The sequence below is a fragment of the Rhinolophus hipposideros genome (assembly GCF_964194185.1).
Source record: "Rhinolophus hipposideros genome assembly, chromosome: 18".
Classification (NCBI taxonomy): domain Eukaryota; kingdom Metazoa; phylum Chordata; class Mammalia; order Chiroptera; family Rhinolophidae; genus Rhinolophus; species Rhinolophus hipposideros.
This window is the reverse complement of record NC_138064.1, coordinates 25,646,215-25,672,209: the sequence shown is the minus strand read 5'-3', so window position 1 is coordinate 25,672,209 and position 25,995 is coordinate 25,646,215. Positions and strand designations below refer to the sequence as shown.

The 25,995-nt window shown below is 33.8% G+C and overlaps 1 protein-coding gene across 1 annotated transcript in view; it reads right to left on the bottom strand.

The window, feature by feature from the left end:
* Positions 1-25,995, bottom strand: part of VWDE (von Willebrand factor D and EGF domains) — a gene marked incomplete at its 5' end in the record, with an annotated part of 75,418 nt that overhangs the window by 37,671 nt on the left and 11,752 nt on the right. The window contains 9 exons of the mRNA XM_081079697.1: positions 2,097-3,061; positions 3,174-3,382; positions 8,470-8,740; positions 10,101-10,174; positions 10,457-10,674; positions 11,816-11,960; positions 15,247-15,336; positions 15,911-16,158; positions 22,447-22,512. Of these exons, the coding sequence (XP_080935823.1) occupies positions 2,097-3,061; positions 3,174-3,382; positions 8,470-8,740; positions 10,101-10,174; positions 10,457-10,674; positions 11,816-11,960; positions 15,247-15,336; positions 15,911-16,158; positions 22,447-22,512 (2,286 nt within the window). The remainder of the gene's footprint in view (positions 1-2,096; positions 3,062-3,173; positions 3,383-8,469; positions 8,741-10,100; positions 10,175-10,456; positions 10,675-11,815; positions 11,961-15,246; positions 15,337-15,910; positions 16,159-22,446; positions 22,513-25,995) is intronic.

Below are 25,995 nucleotides of genomic sequence, written 5' to 3'. Positions count from 1 at the left end.
GTTACAAATACCACCACAGCCTAAATATAGAGTTCTAATTTATATTTTAATTAATGCTGATAGCAATTAAGGGCAAGAATAAAGAAATTACTACTAGAACAATCTACGTTTTGGTTTTGGTGTTTTAGTCTGTGCCCTATAGATGGGCTATAGAAAAAAATACTTTTGTAATAAAATATTGTAGTTAGCAATGTAATGTATTAAACGTTTTTAAATACTTAACTTAAGCTTTAGAAAATACTTATCAAAATTTATATATGCTGCCATTCTAATATTGTTGATGTTTTTATGCACTATTGATATTCTACATGCTACCATAATCTCAGTTGCACTTCTCAGTCATAGAAGAAAAACTTTCTTCTAGAAGTTAGAGTTAACTAACCTTCATATTGCTACAACCCTGGTCTTGGTAAGATCATACATTATATACTACATACATAAACCAGATCTGGCTGCTAAATAGATAAATGAAGTATATAAAATTAACTAAGTCTTTTGTCTAAGTATTGACAAATCTAAGCAAATATAACTTTACTAGCAATTGAATACATAAGTTATGTGCACTCAGAAATCTAAAAATATTTATGAATATTAAAAAACAACAACATTTGTTAGTTTATTCTTTCATATGTGCAATAAATGATGACTGAGCAACTTCTATTTTTCTGGTATTATTCTAGGTACTGGGGATACAGTAATGAACAGAACAAATTTCCTTCCTTCATGTAACTTACATTCTAATATGAAGACAAAAAATAAACAAGTGATTAAATAAACATAAAATGTATTGTATAAGTGTATTTAAATCTATGGAGAGAAAGTATATTGACTATATTAAGGGAGATAGAGATTATGGGGTTGTGTGAGGAAAAGGTACTTCATTTTTAATGACCATGAAAGGGTTCTCTTCTAATATGATATTTGAACAGAGAAGAGAAGAAAGTCAGTCATGAAGATATGTGGTGGAAGAATGCTCCAGTCAGAGGGAGCTGTAAGTGCAAAGGGCCTGAGGTAGGAGCAGACTTGGCCTCTTTGAGGAACAGCAAACAGCCATTTGAAAGCACAGGAGAGCAGTGAGCTATGGAGAGAATGGAAGATAAATTCAGTGAGAGCGGAACCTTAGAGTATATAGGGTCTTCTAGGCCAGAGTAGGGACTGTGACTTTTACTTGGAAGGAGATGGAGAGCCATAACAGTTATTTAAACAGAGGAGTAATATGATCTGATTTACATTTCAAAGGAATCAATTTAGCTGCACCTGGAGAAAAAACATCTAGAGAATGTATAATAATCTAGGTGAAAGATAATGGTGGCTTGAACTAAGTTTGCAACAGGGAAAGAAATAAAATTTTTTGAAGCTAAAGCTGGATTTGCGGATGGATTTCCTAATGGATTTGCTAGTGAATTATACATGAGGCACGAGAAAAAGAAAAGTCAAAATTCCTACACATTTTTAACGTGAGCAATTAGAGGAATGAAGTTTGCATTTACCGAGATGGAAAAGTCTGCAGTTGGAAAATGGCAGGTAGTGGTAGGAGGAAAATCAGGAGTTATTGGTTTAGTGGTTCTTGGAATCAAATTGACTTAAAAATTTCTTTTGGTAATATAGTGAGACAAAATAGTTTGTCCCATATAGACGGGTTATAGAGAAAAAAATTAAGCAAATTAGTATAATTAGCAAAATTTTATAAAGAGTGCTTAAAAAATACAAAATTTGGGTTCTAGACAAATTTATTCTCTGCAAGTAGAGGCTCCATCTGTGTACCAAGTCCCCAATGGTCAAGAGAATCGGCATTTTCCAGGAACAGCATGGAGACCACAGTGGATGGAGTGGAATGAGTGAGGAAGATAGTATTGGGAAAGACTTTCAACAGATACTGTGTTTGAGATCACATTGTGCCTTACAGGCTAAATACTTCAGCTTTTGCTCTCAATTAGATGACTCTGGGAAAACGATTAACATTAGTTAGTATAATTTGTTCTTTCCCCTTTGTTATCTGAACAAACCCTGTTTAAATCCTGACAGTAAAAAAGAACAAAGATGTTTTCATAATCAAATAACCGTCACAACATCAAAGTTGAAGAGTTCTTACTTACTCTGTGAATCACTGCAATCATAGGAACTGAAGCCTGGGGCACACATACATCCCCACTGCGTACACTGCCCATTGCTGCTGCATAAATTGGGGCATTTCAATACCAAGAGAATGTCTTCAATTGATTTGCCGTATTCTTCAGTGTTATATTTCCCTTCTTCCAAAATCCTCCTTTCACATTCATTTTCTAAAAGAGCTACACCTGCTTCTGCCCAGGTAAGATCATCTTTTAGGAGAACATCCTTTACACACATATCTATAATACTGTCGAGTCTTTTGCCAAGGAAGGCAAGACAGTGCCTTCCTATGCTGGAGTTGGCTAGAGTCTGCTGACACAATGCCAATGTGCTGTATTCTGTGAGGCCGGAGGGTGTGGGCCACGTGGGGACAAACTCTGGGTGGACATCCTCAGTATGGTCCTCTGGGAAAAAATAAGTAAACTCATCTAGGTCACTCTGGCTGAGACTTTGGAAAGCAAATAAAGGAAGAAACTCATAAAAGTTTTGACGTTTCCATCTGTTTTGACGATGCCACCCTGTTTCTTGGCCGTGGCTAAACTTGTCCTGTGTGTGTGTCCCATTGTCCAAAGTTTTTGGTGCATCTTGTTTCTCATTCTCAGGATATTTCTGTAAACTTAAGTCCAGTTTGGTTAGGTTCACGTGCTTATGTTCTTGAGGAAAGAAATTCAGATTATTTCCTTTGCGAGATGTATGCTTGTTTCCTCCTCTGACAAGAGTTTCTGAATTAATATATTCAGAGGTGACATCTAGTTCTGGTATCAGGGAAGAGAATCGGACATGTCTGAGGTCTTTGCAACGTGAAACAATGTCTGGTGGAGAAACATTGTCCAGATGATAAGATGGATACAAGGAAGTGGTGTCCACCAAGCAGCTACAGTAGGATAGTTTTCCAGGCGATGGCCGAGAAATTGGCATTGTGTCAAACATGCTCTTTCCTGGCAAAATCCTTCCACACAGAAAACAGAAAAGAACGGTAGTTTGGACAAGAACATTTTTCCCAGCAAAGTGATGGAAAAATAAACAAACAAACTTTCTTACAAACAAATGTATTTTCTTACCTCCATTCATTAATAAAAGCAACACAATTATTAAAAGTTTGATCAATTTTAATCCCATTTTTGTCATGGAAATCATTTTCTGGGTTTTCATCAAAGGTGCCACAAAGTCCCAAAGTGTTTCTGAAATCTAAGCTAGGGGCTCTGATTGTTAAACTCATGCCCCATTCACTAAGATCAGCACGGATAAATGCTCCAGAAGAAAACCAGATCTGAAAGACAGAAATGAAAGCTGTTTAAATATTCAATATGGATTAAGAAAAAGAAACTATTATTTAAGAAATAAGAAATAAATGCATTTATTCCCTCAATATAGAAGAAAAGAGAATACTGATTTCCTTAGACTATGCATTTCTTATTAAGGCTATATGTCAAAATAATCAGTTATTGTATTTTGCTGACTTGAAATTTGGTCTCCGTATTGAACCTTTTCTTGAGATATTTTGTTCAAACTTCCTTCTTAAATAATTTATACTAAAGTAAGACATTTTATACAATTAAAACTACTATAAATGTTGAGGGTAATGTTTACCAAGTAATATCTCTAATAATAGTTATTCGATATTGAACTAAGCTACCAAGTAATTAATTTATACATATAAATGCAATTCTAGAAGGGTACATATTCCTGTGAATAATCAGCATTCTCGCTGTCTGTAGGCAAATAGAATCAGAAGCCAAATTATAACCAAATCGTTGCATGGGGATTCAGGTATGAGACCAGGGGGTTTGTTGAATTATCTTAATAGCTTGTGTCATCTAACTCTGATCCTCCTCACAGGTGTGTCAGCTCTCCTAGGTCAGGAACTTGGATAAACCTGTTCTCTCTTTTGAAAATCACTGAAGATAAATCACCTGTTTGTTCCGCTGACTCTCCTTCCCCTTTTAATTTCTTAAATTTAAAAATACCACTTTTTTTCTTTTTTGTAAAAATGGTAAGTGTTCATCCCCCAAAAATGATCATTTTGTAAGATTTTTATTAAAAATATAGCTAACATACACTATTATATTAGTTTTGGTGGTACACCATAGTTATTCAACATGTATAGACCTAAAGAAGTGAGCACCATAAGTCCAGCAAACATCTGACACTGTACCATGCTATCACAGTATTATTGACTATATTCTCTGTGCTGTACATTACATCCTCATGACTTGTTTTATACCTGGAAATTTGGACCTCTTACTCCCGTTCACCTTTCCCCCCCTTTTTTAAACTTTCAATTACAGTTGACATTCAACGTTATATTAATTTTAGGTATACAGCATAGTGGTTAGACATTTATATAATTTAAGATGTGATCCCCCTAATCTAGTACCCCCTGGCACTTCACATAGTTTTTGCCATATCTCTTGCTTTCTCTCTTCTTTTTCTGATACCCCTATGATGCAAATGTTGTTAGGCTTGAAGTTGTCCCAGGTCTCTTAAACTATCCTCACTTTTTTGGATTCCTTTTTGCTGTTCCAATTGGGTGTTTTCTGCTACCTTGTCTTTCAAATCATTGATTAAATCCTCTGCTTCATCTAGTCTGCTGGTGATTCCTTCTAGTGCATTTTTCTTTTCAGTTATTGTATTTGACACTCTGGCTGGTTCTTTTTATAGTTTCTATGTCCTTTTCCACACTTACTATCTCTTTGTTGAAGTTCTCACTTAGATCCTTGAGCATTCTTATAATCACTGTTTTGAACTCTGTCTCTGGTAGGTTGCTTTCCTCCATTTTGTCTAGTTCTTTTTCTGGGTTTTTTTCCTGTTCTTTTATTTGGGACACATTTCTTGTTTCCTCATTTTGGCTGCCTCTCTGTGTTTGTTTCTAGACATTGGGTAGATCTGCTATGTCTCCCAGTTTTGGCTGGGTGTCCTTATGTAGTAGGTGTCCTGTGGGGCCCAGTGGTCACTTGAGCCAGGTGCTACAGGAGTGTCCTTGTGTGGGTTGTATGTGCTCTCCTGTTATAGTTGAGCCTTGATTGCTCTTGGCACATTAGTAGATACGATTCACCCTCAGGCTGACTGGCTGTGGGGTTTGGCCACATCCACAGCTTATGGGCTGCTGTACAGGAGACTTATCCCAGTGAGTGGGATTTGCCCCAGAGGGCTCTGGTGCCTAGTGAGACTGCCTTCTGTGTGTGGCACTTGGGGGCTAATTGGGCGCTGCTCTGCTGTGGTCTGAAGCCAACCTCCAAGTATGTTGGTTATGGGGCCTCTTGAGAGGGGCTCTGGTGCAGGCCCAGGTCAGCCACTGTCTGTGACCAGCCAGAGAGTACCTGGTAGATACAGAGTGATCCACAGTTATTTGTTCACTGTCTGTGTGGACCTGTGTCATACCGCGTCTCTGGTCCTGTTCCCGCACCAGAACGTAGATCTGGTGAGACCAAAAAGGAACAACAATGGAGCCATAGATAGGGGGTTCATACCACTATAGTCTCTATGGCAGCTGTTTGAGATACAAAGCAAACATCTGCCAGTACCCCAATGAGGGGCTCTTCCTGCACCCCAGTCTCGATGGTGGCCAGGCGAGACACAGGAAGTAGGATCCACATGATCCACAATCCACCATTAGTTTTTGCAATCCCACTTGCAAGCCGCAATCTGCAGTCCACTTCTCTGCATATCAACCCACCAATCAGCTTCTTGCTAACCACAATCCACACTTGCTAGTTCAACCACAGAGCAGTTATATCAATGGCCAATGGCTAACTGGTTACAGCTGATGGTCAAATAGTTACAACCATCTACTACCCAAACCAGTACCTTTCCACGTGAGGCTGAGAGCATGGAAACTACTCTCTGGGACTCTGAGCCCCACAACATGGAGGCCCATGGGAGAGGCCAGGCTGCGAACTGAGGATGGCTGCCACCAGTTTTGGACTTTTGGACTGGGGAAGCTTCACAAAAAGCCAGTACACCCAGAAGCCTGCTGCCACCTGCCAGCTCCCTTAAAGTTCAGCCACTGATAACACTACTGATAACACATGCACATAACATATGCATTTTGCAAGTTGGCTGAGGTAGGGCCTCAGGGAATCACTAGAGTGGGAAGAGTTGTGGTCACCAGGTCAATGTAAATTCTGGTTTGGTTCCAGAGCCTGGAGTGACTCAGCAAGTTTCAGAGAACACCAAGGCCTCTCCCCACCTGCTGGGGGCTTGCCAGCCTCTGTTAGTTTTCCAAGAGTGCAATGTAGGTGGGGCTGGCTGCTTACAGAGAAAGTGCCTCCAGCAGTGGTAGAGTTGAGTGGAATGGGGTCCCGGCTGAGCCATCAGGGTGGAGCAGCAGAGCTCACCAGGCCAATCACATTCAACTTTGGCCTGTGGGGGGCAGGCTCAACACAAGAAAGATGGCAGCCACCAGCCAGCTGCACGAAAGATGGACGCCTCACCAGAAAAATTCCGACAGTCCTCTGCCTGCAGCCACACAACTCAGTCTGCATCCCCGTGTGTTTCCAAGGTCCCCCGAGTCACCATCCCTTCACTGGAGCCCAAGGTAAGTGCCTGCGAGAGACTGAGTCTGTGCACGGACCGTTTAAAAGGATGTCTGGTTTTCCAGGAGCCTTCCGGCTCACCCAAATGGTTGGAAACCCCACTGTTTTCCACAGCCAAATGTTGTGGGGACTCCTTTTCTCAGCACCAGTACTCTGAGCTGGGGCACCTGGTGTGAGGGGCTGGGGTCTCTACCTCCTCCGGGGGAAACCAAGGTGGCCAATATATCTCTCCTGAGTCTCAACTGCCACACAGGTGTGAAGCCTGTTCTGAGTCTCTGCCCGTCTTATCAGTCTTATGTGGCTTCTCCTTTGTAATTTTAGTTACGGGACTTCTGTTCAGCTAGATTTCAGATGGTTCTCCAGGGTGACTGTTCTATGCTTTAGTTATAATTTTAATGTGTTCACAGAAAAAATGCAGGTGCAGTGTTTATCTACTCTGCCACCTTGGCTCTCCAGAAAATTATTTTTAAGCAAACAAATCTTATATCAGTTACTACTCAATCTGAGATAGCTAATGTTAAAAGCTGGTGCAAATTCTTCAAAACCGTTTCCTATAATTCATTAATTTCTTTGTTAACAAATACACATCGACTCCAAAATTTTCATGACTACAAAGTGTTCTATTATGTGACATTACTATATTTGAGGTTTGGGTTACACTTTTATTCATCACTGACTAATCAATCATTGGGCTTCTATAACTCCTTAATTATTCTGTTATGTTAAATTTTCAGATGTAAAGTTTCTTGAGAAATGACAGAGATAGGTTCAATTTATATTTATATATTATATAGGTACATAATATATAATATATGTATATATGTATATTATATATGTATATATAATAATATGTATACATATATATTACACATGTGTAATATATATGTCTGTAGAAAGACTGTAACTACTATTTCTACTCTTGCCAATATTGTGTGACAGATGTTTTGTCTTCATTTCTTTGATTACTAATGAGGTTGAGGTTTTTAGATTTTTGTTGGTTATTTGTACTTTTGGACATATTTATCAGTTTTATTTCTTTTGTAAATTGCCTGTTTATATTATTTGCTCATTTTAATTGGACTGCTGATTATACATAACTGATGTATAAGAGTGTTTTCTATATTAATTGTATGTTTTACATGCAGTAAATATTTTCCCAATTATTTACATTTTGGTTTTTGATGATGGAATTCAAATATATAGAGTTAGGCTAAAAATTGTTGTTCACCTCAATGTTATAGAAACATTCACCTACAATTCTGCTACTTTCACTTAAATTTTATTCAGCTGGAATTTACTTTTTTGGAAAGTGAAAGAAAGATGATCTTAACATACAAATACTAGCACACAGATATAAAATATTATTTAAAAATATTAATGAAGTTTGGATCTTTTTGTTGATTTTCAATCTCTTCCATGTGTCTATTAGACTGTTCGTAAAGTGGAACCACCTGTATTCATTTCAAAAATTGTTTAGCTATTCCTGAATATTTATTCTTAACTATATATTTCATCTGTCTGATATACCATTTATTAGGCACTGTCAAAATAATTTTGTGAATAACCCACCAAGTTATCATATTGAAATCTTAAATAAGAAAGATTATATTTGACAAAGTTTTAACTATGCTATCTTTTTGTGTTTGGTAAGTAAAACAAATTTTACTCCAAGATCAGTGTTAATCTTAAAGCGATTTTCTAAAAAAAAAAAAAAAAACAAAAAAACTAATGTTGAAAATGATAGCTTCTAATTTAATAGAGATGAAAAGAAGTTCAGATCCAAAAAGATGAAATACTTTTAATCCTAAAGAATCATACATACTGTGATTTTTCTTCCTAAATAAGATTCACTTATCTTGATATTGCTGGTTACATCTTGGATCTTTACATATAAGTATGGCTGTGATTCATGTAGCTGACCACCACACATATCGAAAGTAACTATATCACCTTCTTCTCTGGCAACAAACCCGCAGTTACATGACACAGGATAGTGAAGGCTTCCACAGTCCCATTGACGTACATGGACCTCAAAATCACGTGACATACTCTTATAAAGCACAAACGTTCCAGTCTTGAAATTATCATATACCCTATCATTAACAAAAGTAAATTGCGTTAAGAATTGGCATAAAATATCACAACAGAATGTTATACGCCAAAAATTGTGAGTTAAATTTTTATACGCATTCTATATGTACACATTTAATGCAAGAATGAAAAATTATGATAGCTTTATATATCATGACAATTTATGTATAGGGCACTGAATGAAAAAAATAGTGATAAACACCTAAATCTCTCTCACTACACTTCTGTTTCACGAGTTCAGTCAACCCCTACTTCCAGCTTTCTCTTTCCACCCCTCCTTTAGTTTTCATTATAGACCCTATCTTCCTCAGATGAACCATGTATTTTATTTATTCTGTATAGCTCTCTTTACCTCTACAAAGGTAAGTTCTATAAGGGGAGAGTATCTTTAGGTGTTTTGTTCACTGCCATATGCCTAGCACTCAGAACACAATCTTGGATTATAATGGATTAAATTAATCACCACTACATTTTCTTCAGGTTTTCCACTAAAATTTTTAAGGCTTGAATTATAACCATAAAGTATTCTTGCAGGTGGGATCAGTTCCTACAACTTTTCATATTTGTTCAAACTTTTGAAGTATTTGTCATTGTAGGGGATTTACATCTATTCACTAATGTCAGCTAATTTTACTGACAGTGATCTCATTACAACTTTAAAAATAGAATTACCTTGCATCATGAATAAAATTTTGACTCAACAATGAGGTGTTCTTATCATTTTCTTTAGGGACATTTTGAAATCATGAATTCCTCAGAAGTATAATTGAATTTAAATCCTTCTGTGTAGATATTAATAATAAGATAATAATAGATAATAATAGATTGCTTTTTGGACATTTTGCCTATTTGACTTTCAGTTCCAGAGGCAGATATCCAAATATTCATGATAGCTACAGTAGTTTTTCCCCTGAATACCCTTGCCATGAATTAGAAGTGATTCATTTTTTGAATAATTATAATGTGTTAGTTTACTCTTCTTAAACCTTAAACCTCAAAGATTACTTCAGTATCATGTAGAAATGCAATAACAGTAAATAGCTCTAGAGCAAATAATTTAATCATTATAAAAATAAGTAGTCAAGGTAAAATAATTGTCTGTATTTGTATCTTCATTTTTACAAGATCAGCCTCACAACTAATACATATATTTACTAAGAACTAGATTTTAAAGAAAAAAACCTTCCACATGAACAAATCAGTATTTTCAAATAAGCCAGTGATATCCATACATGCCTTCCTTTTTAATCTTTCAGTGAATAGGACTAAGAAGTAGTAAATAGTATGATGTTTGAAAAACAACAACAACAAAATCCAAAAGAAACACAAACTACTAAAAGAAAAAAACTTTTAGGAAATTACCTGCCATCAAATGTAATTATATGTGGGTCAGTAAATGAATAGCAGTAAGCAGTTGGGACATCCTTTACTCTGATCTTAAAAGCAAAGATATTTTCAGTAAATGTTATCATTCGTTATTATTTAGTGATTTACAAAAAATTGCTTAGCAATCTCCATGAATTTTCAGCTATTTTTATCGTAGCTATTGACAATGAAATCATTTAATAATTGAAAAAAAATAAACTATTCCTTTTTAGAAAAAATAATTTAAAAATATTTAATCATTTTGAAATGAAAAGTTTACAAGGTATAGTGATAAAATATATGTATCTTTTTTAAAGCTTCAATTGTGGAGATATTTTTTGTCATTTGTCAACCTGGATGCTGTCTGGAATGTAGCTGTTCCACAGGAAATCTTCATTAACTATAGGGTCCACTATAATGTCTGTAACTCTATTTCCATCTCGAGAAAAATCTGTCACAGCAGTGTAGTACACAAAGGCATGGCTACAGGTTCCGTTAGCACAGGATGCTGTCTGGTGAAGGTCCACATGACAGGAAGACAATGCCAAATTTAAGCCTAGGTGTTCTTTACCTTTTTATGAAAAAAAAAACATATATATGTACATTGAAAAATTTGTAAGGGAATATTTCAAGCATGTAATAGCTCGATGTACATGAAACATTGAATTGAGTGATTATTCTAAAATTGTTTTCTCTTAAAACACTTAAAGTGTTTAAGTTCACTTAAAACATATGGTTGTAGTTTTTGTCTACATAAAACCTCCCTTCTTCCTTCCCTCCCCCTCAGTCCCCCACTCCCTCTTTGTCTCTCTCCTTTCTCCTAGCATGTGTATCCTTTTGTTTTTCTAATTTAATTAGGAATAATATAAACAAGAAGACCTAGAGACTTAGATACATTGTATTTGGTGTATTTACTAAATAAAATTTTTTGTCCCATGGTGAAAAGGTATGCAAACAGAATTGTAATCTCTCTTACAGATTATATTTTATTTTATGTATTCCTTAATGTGCTTTGGTCTCTACCTCAGAGGTTTATGGAGACAAAAATAACCCAATCAACCATATCACTGCAATACCTGGTTTGCCCCCTATTTTTTTCATTCTGTAGAAGAATTTCAGCTCTCTACATGGCTGTGACAGTGACATATATGTGGCCATATATCATACAATCTATAAAATTAGTAATTTAAATAGGAGACTTTTAAAACAAAAGCTCTCAAACACAGGCTTACTTTAGAGAGAGAAGTACAAAGAATGCATTATGCGATCCATCGTGCATAAGCTTGAACTTTTAGTATAACTTATCACACCTCACTGGGGTGATTTGGAAAATGTTAAAGAGCAGTTTTTCCCTCAATCTCAGAAAACAAAGTAACGAGAAGAATAAGCAGAAGGATGAGGGGAAAAGAAGGAGGAGGAGGAAAATGAGAAAAAGGAAGAAAAAAAAGGAAGAAGAGGAGGAATATATTGTTCATCACTTTTTAAAAATTTATACTTTGAGTCCAGGAGGACTAAACATGGATTGCAATTTGAATTGCTCTGGCAGTCATAAATCTGGCCCAGCATTATTAATATGATTGAACTATAATTTGATGGAACACATGAAGCATAATTAATTATATGAGTACACTTCAATGACTTTCTCTAGGGAAAAAAAGAATTAGTTATTATTTGAAATTTAATAATAAAATTCAGTGGATTTAGTATATTACCTTGATCAACAGTTTTCAGTTTTAATGAGATTTTGCATTCCTGATCAAGCTCACTGAATTCAGGACAAACGACAGGAATTGTGCTCTCTATTCTTAGCTGGTATTCTTTCCCATCTTCTGATATAGTGCTAAATTCAGGTTGTAACTGGTATAAGAAAACATGTAGAGCCATCATGTAAAAATATAATTTATTTCTAATTATATATACTCAATATACTGTTAAATGAGTTGGTAGTAGTAGCTTCAGCACTGGAATTTTTGAATTGCACAAGATCAATTAAAACCCTTAAAAATATCAGCAATGCCTAGAGGAGTACATGGAGTCACTGTACTGCTCTGAGTTTGGGCACAAGTTTGTTTCCCCGCATGACAGGCAGTCTGGTTGAAGCCTGCCTTAGTGATTCTGGTTCTATAGAGGGAACTGGAGAATGGAGGAGACAGAAAGTTTCCAACATCTTTCTGTTTGTTTACTAATGTTTACTGACATTCTAAGGGACTATTTGTCCTTAAAAATTAATATCATCTGTAATATAAATTAGAAAACTACGTATTTTTAACACATAAATCAAAACATTGTCACCTGAAATACCTCAACCTTCAGCTTATTTCTCAAACCTCTGCTTTCACAGTTGAATTCACTGACTCCTGAAATCTAAGATTAGTTTTATCCCAGGCCAATCCTTTTTCTGAGGCAGGAAATTTTTAGGCAGCTTCAGTTCTTGGCTGGCTCTCAAAACAGGTGGTTCATTTTTTTATTTTTTTCTTTAGTTTCAGATATACAAAACAATGTAATAGAGATTTATACCTCTCACAAAGTGATAACATCCCCAATCTACTAGCCCTCTGACATTGAATACAGCTGTTACATTTCCATTGACTCTATTCCCTATGCTGTACTCCACATCCTGTGACTATATATATATGTATATATGTACATATATACATATATACACATATATATTTATATATGTGTGTGTATGTATATATGTATATATACATATATTTATATATATACATATATATATATATATATATATATATATATATATATATAGTTTAATTATAGTTGACATTCAGCATTATTCAGTGTCAGGTGTATAGAGCAGTGGTCAGGAATCTACAGTCTATGAATTGTTCTCCCTAATAAGTCCAGTGCCCATCTGCACCCTACATAATCTTTACAACATTGTTGATTATATTCCCCATACTGTATTTCATATCCCCATGACTATATTGTGTTTACTAATTTGTACTTTCTAATCCCTCCATCCCCACCCCTCTCCCATCTAGCAACCATCAGTTTTTTTCCCCTGTATCTCTGATTCTATTTCTGTTGTGTTTGTTCATTTATTCTGTTCTTTAGATTCCACATGTAAGTGAGATCATATGGTATTTGTCTTTCTCCATATGATTTATTTCACATAGCATTAATATTCTCTAGGTCCATCTATGTCGTTGAAAATGGTAAGATTTCATTCTGCTTTATGGATGATTAATACTCCATTGTATAAATGTACCACAGTCTCTTTATCCAATCAACTATCGATGGGCATTTCAGTTGTTTCCATATCTTACCCATTGTGACTAGCGCTGCAGTAAACATAGGGATGCATATATTTTTTCCAATTCGTGTTTTGGATTTCTTTGGATAGATACCCAGGATTGGAATTGCTGGGTCATAAGGTAGTTTCATTTTCAATTTTTTGAGATACCAACATACTGTTTTCCATAGTGGCTGCACCAATCTGCAAACCCACCAACAGAGCACAGTGGTTGCCTTTTCTCCACATCCTCACCAGCAGTTGTCATTTGTTGATTTATTGATGACAGCCATTCTGACCAGGGTGAGGTAGTATGTCATTGAAGTTTTTATTTGCATTTCTCTAATGATTAGTGACATTGAGCATTTTTTTCATGTCTGTTGACTATATGGATGTCCTCTTTAGAAAAGTGTCTCTTCATGTCCTCTGCCCATTTTTTAATTAGGTTGTTTGTTTTTTTGGTATTGAGTTGTATGAGTCTTTTATAAATTTTGGATATTAATTCCTTATCAGATGTATCATTGGCAAATATCTTCTCCCATTAAGTAGGATGCCTTTTTGTTTTATTTCCTTTGCTGTGAAAAAACTTTTTAGTTTTATGTAATCCCACATGTTTATTTTTTCTTTTGCTTCCCTAGACTAAGTGGATATACCAGTAAAAATATTATTAAGGGTAATGTCTGCATATTTACTTCCTACATTTTCTTCTAGAAGTTTTATGGTTTGGGAGGGTGTCTTACATTTAAGTCTTTAATCCATTTTGAATTTATTCTTGTATACCGCATAAGAAGGTGGCCATCTTCATTTTTTTTTCATGTATCTGTCCAGTTTTCACATCACCATTTTTTAAATAAACTGCCTTTACTCCAATGTAAATTCTTGCTTCCATTGTGATAGATTAAGTGGCCATATAGGTATGGATTTATTTCTAGGCTCTCTGTTTTGTTCCATTGATCTACATTTCTGTTTTTATGCCAAAACCATACTGTTTTGATTACTATAGCCTTGTAGTATGATTTGATGTCAGGCAGTGTGATACCTCCCACTTTGTTCTTATTTCTCAACACTGCCGTGGCTATTTAGGGTCTTTTATTGTTTCATATAAATTTTAGGATTATATGTTCTAGTTTTGTAAAAAATGTCATTGGTAATTTGATAGGGATTGAGTTGAATCTATATATTGCCTTGGGTAGTATGGACATTTTAACTATGTTAATTCTTCCTATCTATGAGCATGGTATGTTTCCATTTATTTGTATCTTCTTTAATTTCTCTCTTCAGTGTCTTATAATTTTCTGAGTACAGGTGTTTTACCTCCTTGGTTAAATTTATTCCTAAATATTTTATTGTTTTTGAAGCAATCATAAATGGGATTGTTTTCTTAATTTCTCCTTCTGATGGATTGTTATCGGTGTATACAAATGCAACTGATTTCTGAGTATTAATTTTGTAGCCTACTACTTTACTAAATTCATTTGTCAGTTCTAGTAGTTTTTTGGTGGAGTCTTTGGGATTCTCTCTATATAATATCATGTCATCTGCATATAATGACAATTTTACTTCCTCCTCTTCAATTTGGATGCCTTTTATTTCTTTTTGTTGTCTGATTGCTGTAGCTAGAACTTCTAGAACTATGTTGAATAAAAGTGGTGAAAGTGGGCAATCCTGTCTTGTTCCTGATATTAGGGGTAGTGCCTTTAGCTTTTCTCCATTGAGTTTGATGCTAGCTGTGGGTTTATCAAATATGGCCTTTATTATGTTGAGATATGATCCCTCTATTCCCACTTTGCTCAGAGTTTTTAATCATAAATGATGCTGCCTCAACAAATTAAAGTGTGGAAAACAGTTCCAGAGGAATAATCTTTCTGATCCATCCCCACTCGTACATACCTTAATGCCTGCAAAAAATTCTTGGCTTTCGATGGCTAAACTTTGTACATGTGGTTTCTCCAAGAAAAAGATGGAAGCAGTACAGAATATCTATAAATATGATTAAGAAATAATCATTTATCAACAAAATTATGGAGGAAATATGTATGTTATTGTTTAAGTACTTAATTTTAATTTTAGTAGATAATACATGAGGCATAACTAAATAATTTTAAAAACTTAGTTAGAAATTAAGAAAAATTTTATCTTCATAAAAATATTAATTATTCAAACATCAACAAAATTAGTGTTGTAGATGTGGTATTTAGGATGGATTTAAAAGTAGATAATAAGTGATATCATCATTGAAAAAAATGAAAATATTGCTTTCTAGAATAGAAGTGTATCATTTTAAAACCAGAAAGAGACATAAAATTACAAGGGTTCATTAATAATAATCAGCGAATTGCTAGAAACAGATACTCATAGTCACTAAGATTACTCACTCATCCAGTTGTCACTGGAGTTGGCACAATGGCCAGGGGGCAAAAAAACAAACAAAACATAAATGCTTTATATTATGGGGACAAAAACTTTTTAGGATCTGATTAAAAAATCAATTTTTGAAAATTAATACATTCATGGAAATAAAACAGAAAGAAAATCCAATTGTTTTTTAACATACCCTGTCTCCAAGTCTGAGATTTATTCCATCCAGTTCTAAAAGAGAGAATGCCTGAACTGTGGTCTCTTGTTTCAGCTCCTCTTTGATTTCTTGAAAAGAAAGCCTAGACCAGACTATGAGAAATCCCACTGAGTAGTTTGTAGGAGAAACATCAAAAGCACACCTACAGAATACCCTGGACTCAATCAGCTCCACCAAAATCTCTGGCCTTCCTGGAGGTGGTGGTGGCAATGAGGCAGACAGCTGACCTGGTGGGAGAAAATGAATAATTTGTAGCTGGGTATCTTAAAAAATGGAGACTGCTTATGGGAAAAATTCACAAAGACTAACACAGGGATTTATATTAAGAAAAAAATATATGTTTAGAAAAATAATTATTCTCTAGCAATCAGAAAAGTAGCACATTCTTATATTGACCTATAATCACATAAATTTTGAAAGCAGAGAAATTTATCAGCTAAACACGCTTATATAAATGTATGTTGAAAAGTCTAGCTTTTTCAAAAAGAATAAAATACCTAGGAATAAACTTAACCAAGGATGTGAAAACTATATGACATTTTTGACTATGCTGAAAACTATAAGACATTTTTGAAAGAAATTGAAGAAGACACAAAGAAATGGAAAGACATTCCGTGCTCATGGATTGGTAGAATCAACATAGTTAAAATGGCCATATTACCCAAAGCCATATACAGATTTAATGCAATCCCCATCAAAATCCCAATGGCATTTTTTAAAGAAATAGAACAAAAAATCATCAGATTTGTTTGGAACCACAAAAGACCCCGAATAGCCAAAGCAATATTAAAAAAAAAGAACAATACTGGAGGTATCACACTCCCTGATTTTTGCTTGTACTACAGGGCTACAATAATCAAAACAGCTTGGTATTGGCGGAAAAACAGACACATAGACCAATGCAATAGAATTGAGAACCCAGAAATGAAACCACATAAATATGGACAGATAATTTTTGACAAAGAAGCTAAAAACATACAATGGAGGAAAGACAGCCTCTTCAATAAATGGTGCTGGCAGAATTGGATTCCTATGTGCAAAAGAATGAAACTGGACTGCTATCTGTCACCATGTACCAAAATTAATTCAAAATGGATCAAAGACTTAAGCATAAGACCTGACACAATAAACTGCATTGAAGAAAACATAGGTACTAAACTTATAGACCTTGGGTTCAAAGAGCATTTTATGAATTTGACTCCAAAGGCAATGGAAGTAAAAACTAAAATAAACGAATGGGATTATATGAAACTGAAAAGCTTCTGCACAGCAAAAGAAACTATTGACAAAATAATGAGGCAACCAACTGAATGGGAGAAGATTTTCGCAAACAGTGCCTCTGATAAGGGGCTAATATCCAAAATATACAAGGAACTCATGAAACTCAACAACAAAAAAACAAACAACCCAATTGAAAAATGGACAGAGGATCTGAAGAGACATTTCTCCAAAGAGGATATACAAATGGCAAATAGACATATGAAAAAATGCTCAACATTGCTAATCATCAGAGAAATGCAAATGAAAACCACAATGAGATATCACCTCACCCCAGTCAGAATGGCTTTCATCAACAAGACAAATAGTAACAAGTGTTGGAGAGGCTGTGGAGAAAAAGGAACTCTCATACACTGTTGGTGGGAATGCAGACTGGTGCAGCCGCTATGGAAGGCAGTGTTGAGATTCCTCAAGAAATTACGAATCGAATTACCATACGACCCAGCAATCGCTCTCCTGGGTATCTACCCAAAAAATCTGAAAGCATTTCTCTATAGAGACACGTGTACTCCAATGTTCATTGCAGCTTTGTTTACGGTGGCCAAGACATAGAAACAACCAAAGTGTCCTTCGATAGATGAATGGATAAAGAAGTTGTGGTACATATACACAATGGAATACTATACGGCGTTAAGGAAAGATGATATAGGAGCATTTGTGACAACATGGATGGATCTTGAGAGTATAATGCTAAGTGAAATAAGTCAGACAGAAAAAGCAGAGAACCCTATGATTTCACCGATATGTGGTATATAAACCAAAAACAACAAAAGAACAAGACAAACAAATGAGAAACAAAAACTCATAGACACAGACAGTAATTTAGTGGTTACCAGAGGGTAAGGGGGTGGGGGGTGGGTGATGAGGGTAAGGGGGATCAAATATATGGTGATGGAAGGAGAACTGACTCTGGGTGGTGAACACACAATGGGATTTATAGATGATATAATACAGAATTGTACACCTGAAATCTATGTAAATTTACTAACAATTGTCACCCCAATAAATCTAATTAATTATAAAAAAAGTCTAGCTTTTTAACACAAAAGTAATTTACCTTCTTTTAAGCTAATACCTTTTCTAAAAGATGAAACAAAACAAAGTCAAGGTTTCTTACTTTGTAATTTCTTGTTATAAAGAAGTCACTATCATATAAAATCAAATGACTTATTTTACTCTTATATGTTATTGTTATAACTCAACGCATCATTATCTGGGTTGAAAGAGCGTTCCTTATGAAAATGATTATACTGTGTTACTGAACTATACAAGCGTTAAACAATAGTCTTAATCTTTTCATTTTTCTGAGGTGAAAAATGTTAGATGTTTCCTCTAGGAACTCAGAGAGATTTCACAATTTTTATCTTTGGACATTTACAAGATTAAATCTGGTCATCTAAAATGTTTCTAAATGAGATTTTTATTTGCTTTACTTTGTTTTAGAAAAGAGAAAAATACATGAGTGGTAAACTTCAAAAGTAAGATTTTTTTAAATGTGAAAATATTTTTTCTATGATGTACATGGGAATTTTATGATAATCACAGTATTGACTTTTCAGTCCTGTAATACAGGTTTTGAAAAATTCTGAGAAACTGTAACCTAAATGTGTGTGTGTGTGTGGGGGGTGGGGGGCGAACCTGAGGTATTTTCAAATATTTTAAAGTGTTTTTTCATTAGATATCAGATTACAAAAATCCCAATAACAAATGAATTGTTTTCAAATTAATCAAAATAACAAATATTTTGTCAAATATTTTAAACATTAGGCCAAAACATCATATTCAGATTTAAAGAAAATAATAGACTACTTTTGAGTATGTACTGATTTTTTAAAAATTATATATCTTAGTGAAAATTCCTTCTTAAACAAACTGGGAAAAAGGAGTTGAATTTATTTTTAAACAGAGACTAACTATCTATGAAAATAATTATTAGGAATGAGAAATTACAAATTACTGAAAACTAAGTAATTCATGAAAATTAAAATTTTCAAATCAATTATTGTAAATAGCATCAACGCTCCAGGTGAGTTGATCATTGCTTGCATCAACATTGATCAGAGAAAAAATTTTAAAAGATACTTAATGCTTATAAAAATGACAAATAAATTATTTCTGCTTGAAAAGTACAATTATTATCTTTTGTCAATTCTAATATTAACATATGCTAAATAGTTAATACATTCCTATTTCATCATGAAGCTTTATCTGTTAACTTTTGACTCAATATTTTCACTCAAGTGCTACTTGCCCAAATTGTGTATAATTTTATATAGCAATTTTTTCCAGTTAATTACATAAACATTCTGAATAGCATAACAAGTAGCTTAAATTTGTTGCTTATTCAAGGAAGAAGAGTGATTTCACTATATGTGTATGATAAAGATAATGCAAACCTATTAGGCAGACTAGCCAAACAATTGAACTTTATGGTTACTGTTACTGTTGTTAAGGATATTGTTTTATTCTCTTAAAAACTTAAATCACAGCATCTAATTAAACTGAGGCTTTCAGATAAAATAATAGCTTTTTATAAAAACATTAGAAAAGGAGACTGGAAAATCCATTTACAACTGGAATAAGGCATAGGAAAGTAACTCTCAGTATATATTTTGAGGACTATTATACTAGTACTTTTTAAAGACAAAGCATATTAATTTTTAGCCCTAATATCTGTATATTACATGATCTATCCTGATTTGTTTTATGCCATTATGGCTTATTTCACCATAAAAAAAGTCTTTGTTAATTATATTAATTATATGTCAACAATCCCTCATTCATTTAGAATATCTAATTTCAACCACAGGCCCCAGGAAAAGGCTAATGTTTCAATAAATAATTTTGATTTCTGACCATTATTTAGGTAGAAGTCATAAATTTTATTAGAAAATCTATTTAGAGTGGTTTACCTTAAGGGGTATTACACTTGGGGGGTTTCTTAGTATTTGAAATAACTTTAAAAAATTTAACTAAGTTAGAAAATGAAAGATACAAAGTGAAAAGAGGAGAATAATTGTGACGACCATTTACCCTTTTAATGTTTATCTTTCAAGACTTATTTGGTACAAATGCAATCTTTCCTAGAAGACAAATATATTATTGTGGTGCATAATCTGATTTCTTAGCTACAATATATCATGAGTATCTACTAATATCAAAGAATGTATTCCTGCATTTTAATATTGTTTACAGAATAGTTTATTATTCTGGATGCATCAAAAATATTGAATCAACCAACTGTTGTTGGTTACTTGCAATTTTCTCATGTTACTAGAAAATACTGGGTATACTGCATTTGCACTCTTCTTTAAATATTTCTCTAAGCTAGATTTGTAGAAGTGGAATTGCTACGAACAAATACATGTGGATTTTTTAAGATTGTTGAGATAAATTGCCAAATTTTCTCATAAAATGATTCCACCAATATACACATATGTCTGTAGGGAATGAACATGCTCCACTATCTGTTTTTTAAAGGCATAATAAAGTGATTTTTATTTTTGATATCCCATAGACTGCGGCAGTATCAAATATTAGCATAATTCAACATCTAAAGTAAGTCACAGAGTTGTTTTTTTCTGGTCAAGATGATGGAGTAGGTAAAGGCTGTGCTTACCTCCTCTCATGACCATATCAAAATTACAAGTATGAGGGGAGATCAAAAAATACGGTGCTTGTTTAAATTAAAAAAATATTACAGTAAGACACATAGTCATTAATCCCCCTCAAAATACTCCCCCTCACTTCAAACACACTTATCCCATCATTCTTGCCACTTTCTGAAGTAGCTCTAGAAGTCCTCTTTCGTGATTGTCTTTAGTTGTGCTGTTGTGGCTGCCTCAATGTCCTGAATCAATTCAAAATGTTTTCTTTTCATGGTCATTTTGACTTTAGGGAAGAGCCAGAAGTTGCATGGGCCAGATCCAGTGAATAAGGTGGATGAGGACACACCTAATGTTTTTATTTGACAGAAATTGCTATATACCAGAAGTGATGTGTGACACAGAGCATTGTCATGATGGAGGATGAAGTAAAACACTCACGAAAGAGGACTTCCAGAACTGCTTCAGAAAGTGGCAAGAAGGATGGGATAAGTGTGCTTGAAGCAAGGGGTAGTATTTTGAGGGGGATTAATGGCAATGTGTCTTTTACTCTAATTTTTTTTTTAATTTAAATATTCACCATATTTTGTGATCATACCTTGTAAACTACAGAACAACCAGAAGGATCCAGTAATCCCACTTCTGGGTATTTATCCAAGAAACCCAAAATGCTACTTGGAGGGGACATACTCATCCATATGTTCATTGCAGCATTATTTATAATAGCCAAGATATGAAGGCAACCTGGGTGTCCCTAAATTGTACACACTCGTATATAGAATGGAATATTACTCAGCCATTAGAAAGAATGAAATCTTGCCATCTGTGACACCTTGGATCATCCTAGAGGGTATTGTGCTGAGTGTACTAAGTCAGACAGCAGAAGATAAATGTCATATGATTTCACTTCTAATTGCAATCTAAATAACAAAATAAACAAACAAATGAAACAGAAACAAATTCATAGATACAGAGAACATTTTGATGGTTGCCAGATGGGAAGGATTTTGGGGGTAAGTGAAAAGGGGAACAGATTAAGAAGTACAAATTGGTTGTTACACAGTAGTCATGGGATGTAGGTATAGCATAAGAAGTATAGTCAATAATGTTATAACTATGATTGGTGTCAGATGGGTACTAGATTTATCGGGTGATAGATGGAGGTGTTGGGGACAGGGTGAAAAATGTGAAGCAATTAAGAAACACAAATTGGAAGTTACAAAATAGTCAGTGGGATGTACAGTAAAGCATAGGGAATATAATAAATAATATGGTAATAATTGTGTATAGTGCCAGGTGTGTACTACACTAGTTAGGAGGATCACTTCTTAAATTATAAAAGTGTCTAAGCAGTATGCTGTATACCTGATGTAATGTACAGCTAGGGAATATAGTCAATAATATTGTGATAATATGGTACAGTGTCAGATGGTTGCTGGACTTAGCTTTGGGATCACTTCCTTAAGTATATAAATGTTGAATGTCTATGGTGTACACCTGAAACTAATATAATATTATATGTTAGCTATATTTTAATAAAAGTCTTAAACAATAAAGTAAGTCATAGAACGTAAAATCCTGTTGAAATTATTACTTTATAAAAACATTAAAAAAATAAAACGTGGTACTTACGAACACAGTCATCTCCAATTTCAATTTCGTCAGGGCCACAGGGGTGTAATTTTACATCAGAAACAGCTGTAAAAGGTTAAGGTTTTTATATTTATCCAAATGACCATAAAGATAGATAGACAGACAGACAGACAGACAGACACAGCTATATAATAGATATATGGATATATATAGGTATATATCTATATATTAGATTGGTGCAAAAGTAATTGTGGTTTAAAATGTTAAAAATAATTGCAAAAGCCACAATTACTTTTGCACCAACCTGATACCTCTCTATATATACCTGAGATGACAATTCTTGGGAGAAGTATGTTTTAAAACAGAGTAAAACTTATTTGTTTTCTCTTTTTTTCATAATACATTTTTTCCCCTTTTTAGGATGAGATCAAATGGAGGTAACATGATACATATTTTGAAACAATTACATCTTTTATATTTTGTTTTCAAAATTTTAGTCTTCATTAAGTAATGAAACATTACAATCTCCAGAAATTCATGTAACAGTTGGTTTATTTAGTACCAGTTCCTCAGGAAATGCCTTCGCCATAGTCATGCACAGAATAACAGAAATGAGTCGACAGCTGTCATGGTGATACTTATAATCCAATGCCAATGTTGGTTTATTTCTGGACTCTCTATTCTTTTCCTTTGTTCTATTTGTCTATCTTGATGATAATATAACTCTGTAAATTACTGTGACTTTAAAATAAGTCTTAAAGTCAGATCAAGTCATTTGCATTTATATTCTTCAAGGATATTGTTCCATAATTTTCTTGCAATGCTTATATCTGGTTTTAGTTTCAGAATAATGCTACCCTTACAAAAGATTAGAAGTAGTCATCCTCTTTATTTTTCTGGAAGAACTGTATAAAATTGGTATTACTTCCTCCTTAAATGTTAAGAATTCCCAAGCCTTTAAGACTTGGTGATCTTTTGTTGTTGTGTTTTCTTTCTTTTCTTCTTCTTTTTTTTTTTTTAAATTTCAATGGGATAGATTTTAACTAGAAATACAATTTCTTTAGTAGATATAGGACCATTGAGTAGGACCATTGAGGTTATCTAATTATTTTTGAGTTAGCTTTAGTTTTCTGTGTATTTTAAAAAAAAATTTGTTCACTTTATTCCAGTTGTCAAATGTAGTGGCAGAGTTCCTCAGAATAATCCTTTTTTTTAATTCTTGTAATATCTGTAGAATCTGTAGTTGTATCTCTCATTTATTCCCAATATTGGTTATTTATGTCTTATCTTTTTTTACTGATCAAATTGCTGGAGTATTATTATTATTTATGGAATTTCTCAAAGGACCAGCTTTTGATTTTCTTTAATCTTCTCTGTATATTCTGCTTCATGGCTTTCATTGTGATCATTATTTCCTTTTGTCTGCTTATTCAGGGTCTCATTTGTGCTTCTTCTAGTGTCTTAACTTGTAAGCTGATGTCTTTAATTTGTGACCTTTCTTATTTTCCAATATAAATGCTTAGTGGGTTTTTCTTTTAACTAACTTTAAATTCTTTCTAATATTCTAATTTCCTTAAGTTAGGGCCCAGAATGTGATGATCTATCTTGATAAATGTTTCATGTGCACTTATAAAGATTATTGATTATGCTATCATGTTATAGAATCTTCTCTAAATGTCATTTAGATCAAGTTGGTTAATAGTTTTTCTAGTGTCCTCCACTTTTTGCTGTTTTTGTTTCTACATAGTCAAGTCATTATTGTCAGATGGGTATTGCTCTCCAACATTAACTACAGATTTGTCTGTTCTTGAATGTCTACTGTATAAGTTTTGCTTCATGTGTCTTCAATCTCTTTATTAGGTACATAGGTACTTAGAATTGTGATGTCCTATTGTTGGATTGACCCTTTGTCATTAGAAAATGACCCTTATTTTTCTAGGTAATATGTTTTGCTTTATAATCTACTTTATCTAATACCAATATAGCCACTTTATAATTCATATTATTCATGTTACCTAGTTATACCTTTTTCTATCTTTATACTTAAAAGCATATTAGGTTAAAAACCTAATTTTTCTTTATAAAATTGGTTTGTCTGGCCAGCCTATAGTTGGCTCTTGCTTTTTTATCCAATCAGACAATTTCTGACTTTCAGTTGGGTGTTTAGACCACGTAAATTTAATATACTTACTGATATTTTAGGATTTAAATTTACCGTGTTGCTATCTTTTTCTGTTTATCCTATTGGCACTTTTCACCTTTTTCTGAATCTTCAAAAACATTGACTATATGTTATGAATCCATTTTTTTCTCCTGTGTTGAATGATTAACTATAATATTTTATTTTAATGAGTCTGTAGGGTTTACAGTGTACATACTTCTCCCAGCCTACTTTCATTGATATGATGCCTCTTCACGTATAGCATAAGGACCTAACTAGCTTGTTAACTAGAAATACGGAAAATGTGAACGGTTTTCCCCATGGGTTTTTCTAAATAAATAACATATATAAATATTTTATTTAAATGGCTTTGCTTACAATTATCTTGAATTAATATTTCTTTTCTTATTTAGCTTCTAGATGTCTCTAAGGGTAAATTGCATGAAAATGATATATGAATTATAAAAACCAAAACATAGTCATGAGAATATATTATTAAAGTGAAAACTTTCCCTTCAATTTTTGCTCTTTTGGTGACTTTTAAACAAATGTGACTGTTGACCTTCTCCATCGAGGTGCTAATGGTTGAAGGCAGCAACATGTCCAAGTAAAACAAAAACTGCAATTCACAAACTGCCTTTAAAGCTAAAGATGAGCCAGAAAATTCTTCTAAAGTAGTTGTGATAAGGTTTTGCCAAATAAACTACTTAAAAGAGGGTAGATTTCTGTTAACACAAGCCCATTTTAAACTTTTGGGCATTCCCTTTCATCCCATCTAAAATACAGATAAAAAGTCTAAAACTAGACTTTCATCCTGTTGCCCTGAGGTGAAAACCTAGAGACTCTTGGAGACTTCACCTGATGTTTCAAAATGGCCACCTCACCATCAGCAGTGATCATCTGCTCTGGTTTCATGGTAAGAAAAACAAAACAAAACAAAAAAAATCTTAAATGGATTGACTGTCACTTTAGTTTGCTATCCATGCAGTCTAATTCAAGTTCTAAGTGATATTTTATGGTAAGGTTTTATTGGCAAAATCAGAGAGGATAATTTATGTATATGTCTGATTAATAACTTATACATTGAGTGAAAATAAAAACCATTTCCCAGAAATTCCCTCTCCCTAAAAACAGTAGGAGGACTTGAATATGGTAAAAGGGAGGTTATTTTGAATATTCAAGCCTGAGAAATTGAGTAGGTGGTAGTGATATTAACAAAACAGGAAATTTTTTTTGCTTTAAAAGCATGTCATAAAAGTGCAAATTTTAAATATTGAGTTTTTTAATTCAATGTAAACAACATTTCTGTTGAAGTGATGATCTGTATTTTATGGTATCCTCTGGTGTGAAAGTTTTATTTTCATTTTTAATAGTTGTCAGTATTTCTTAAACGCATGTAGGTAAATTGTTTTTTTCACTGAAATACC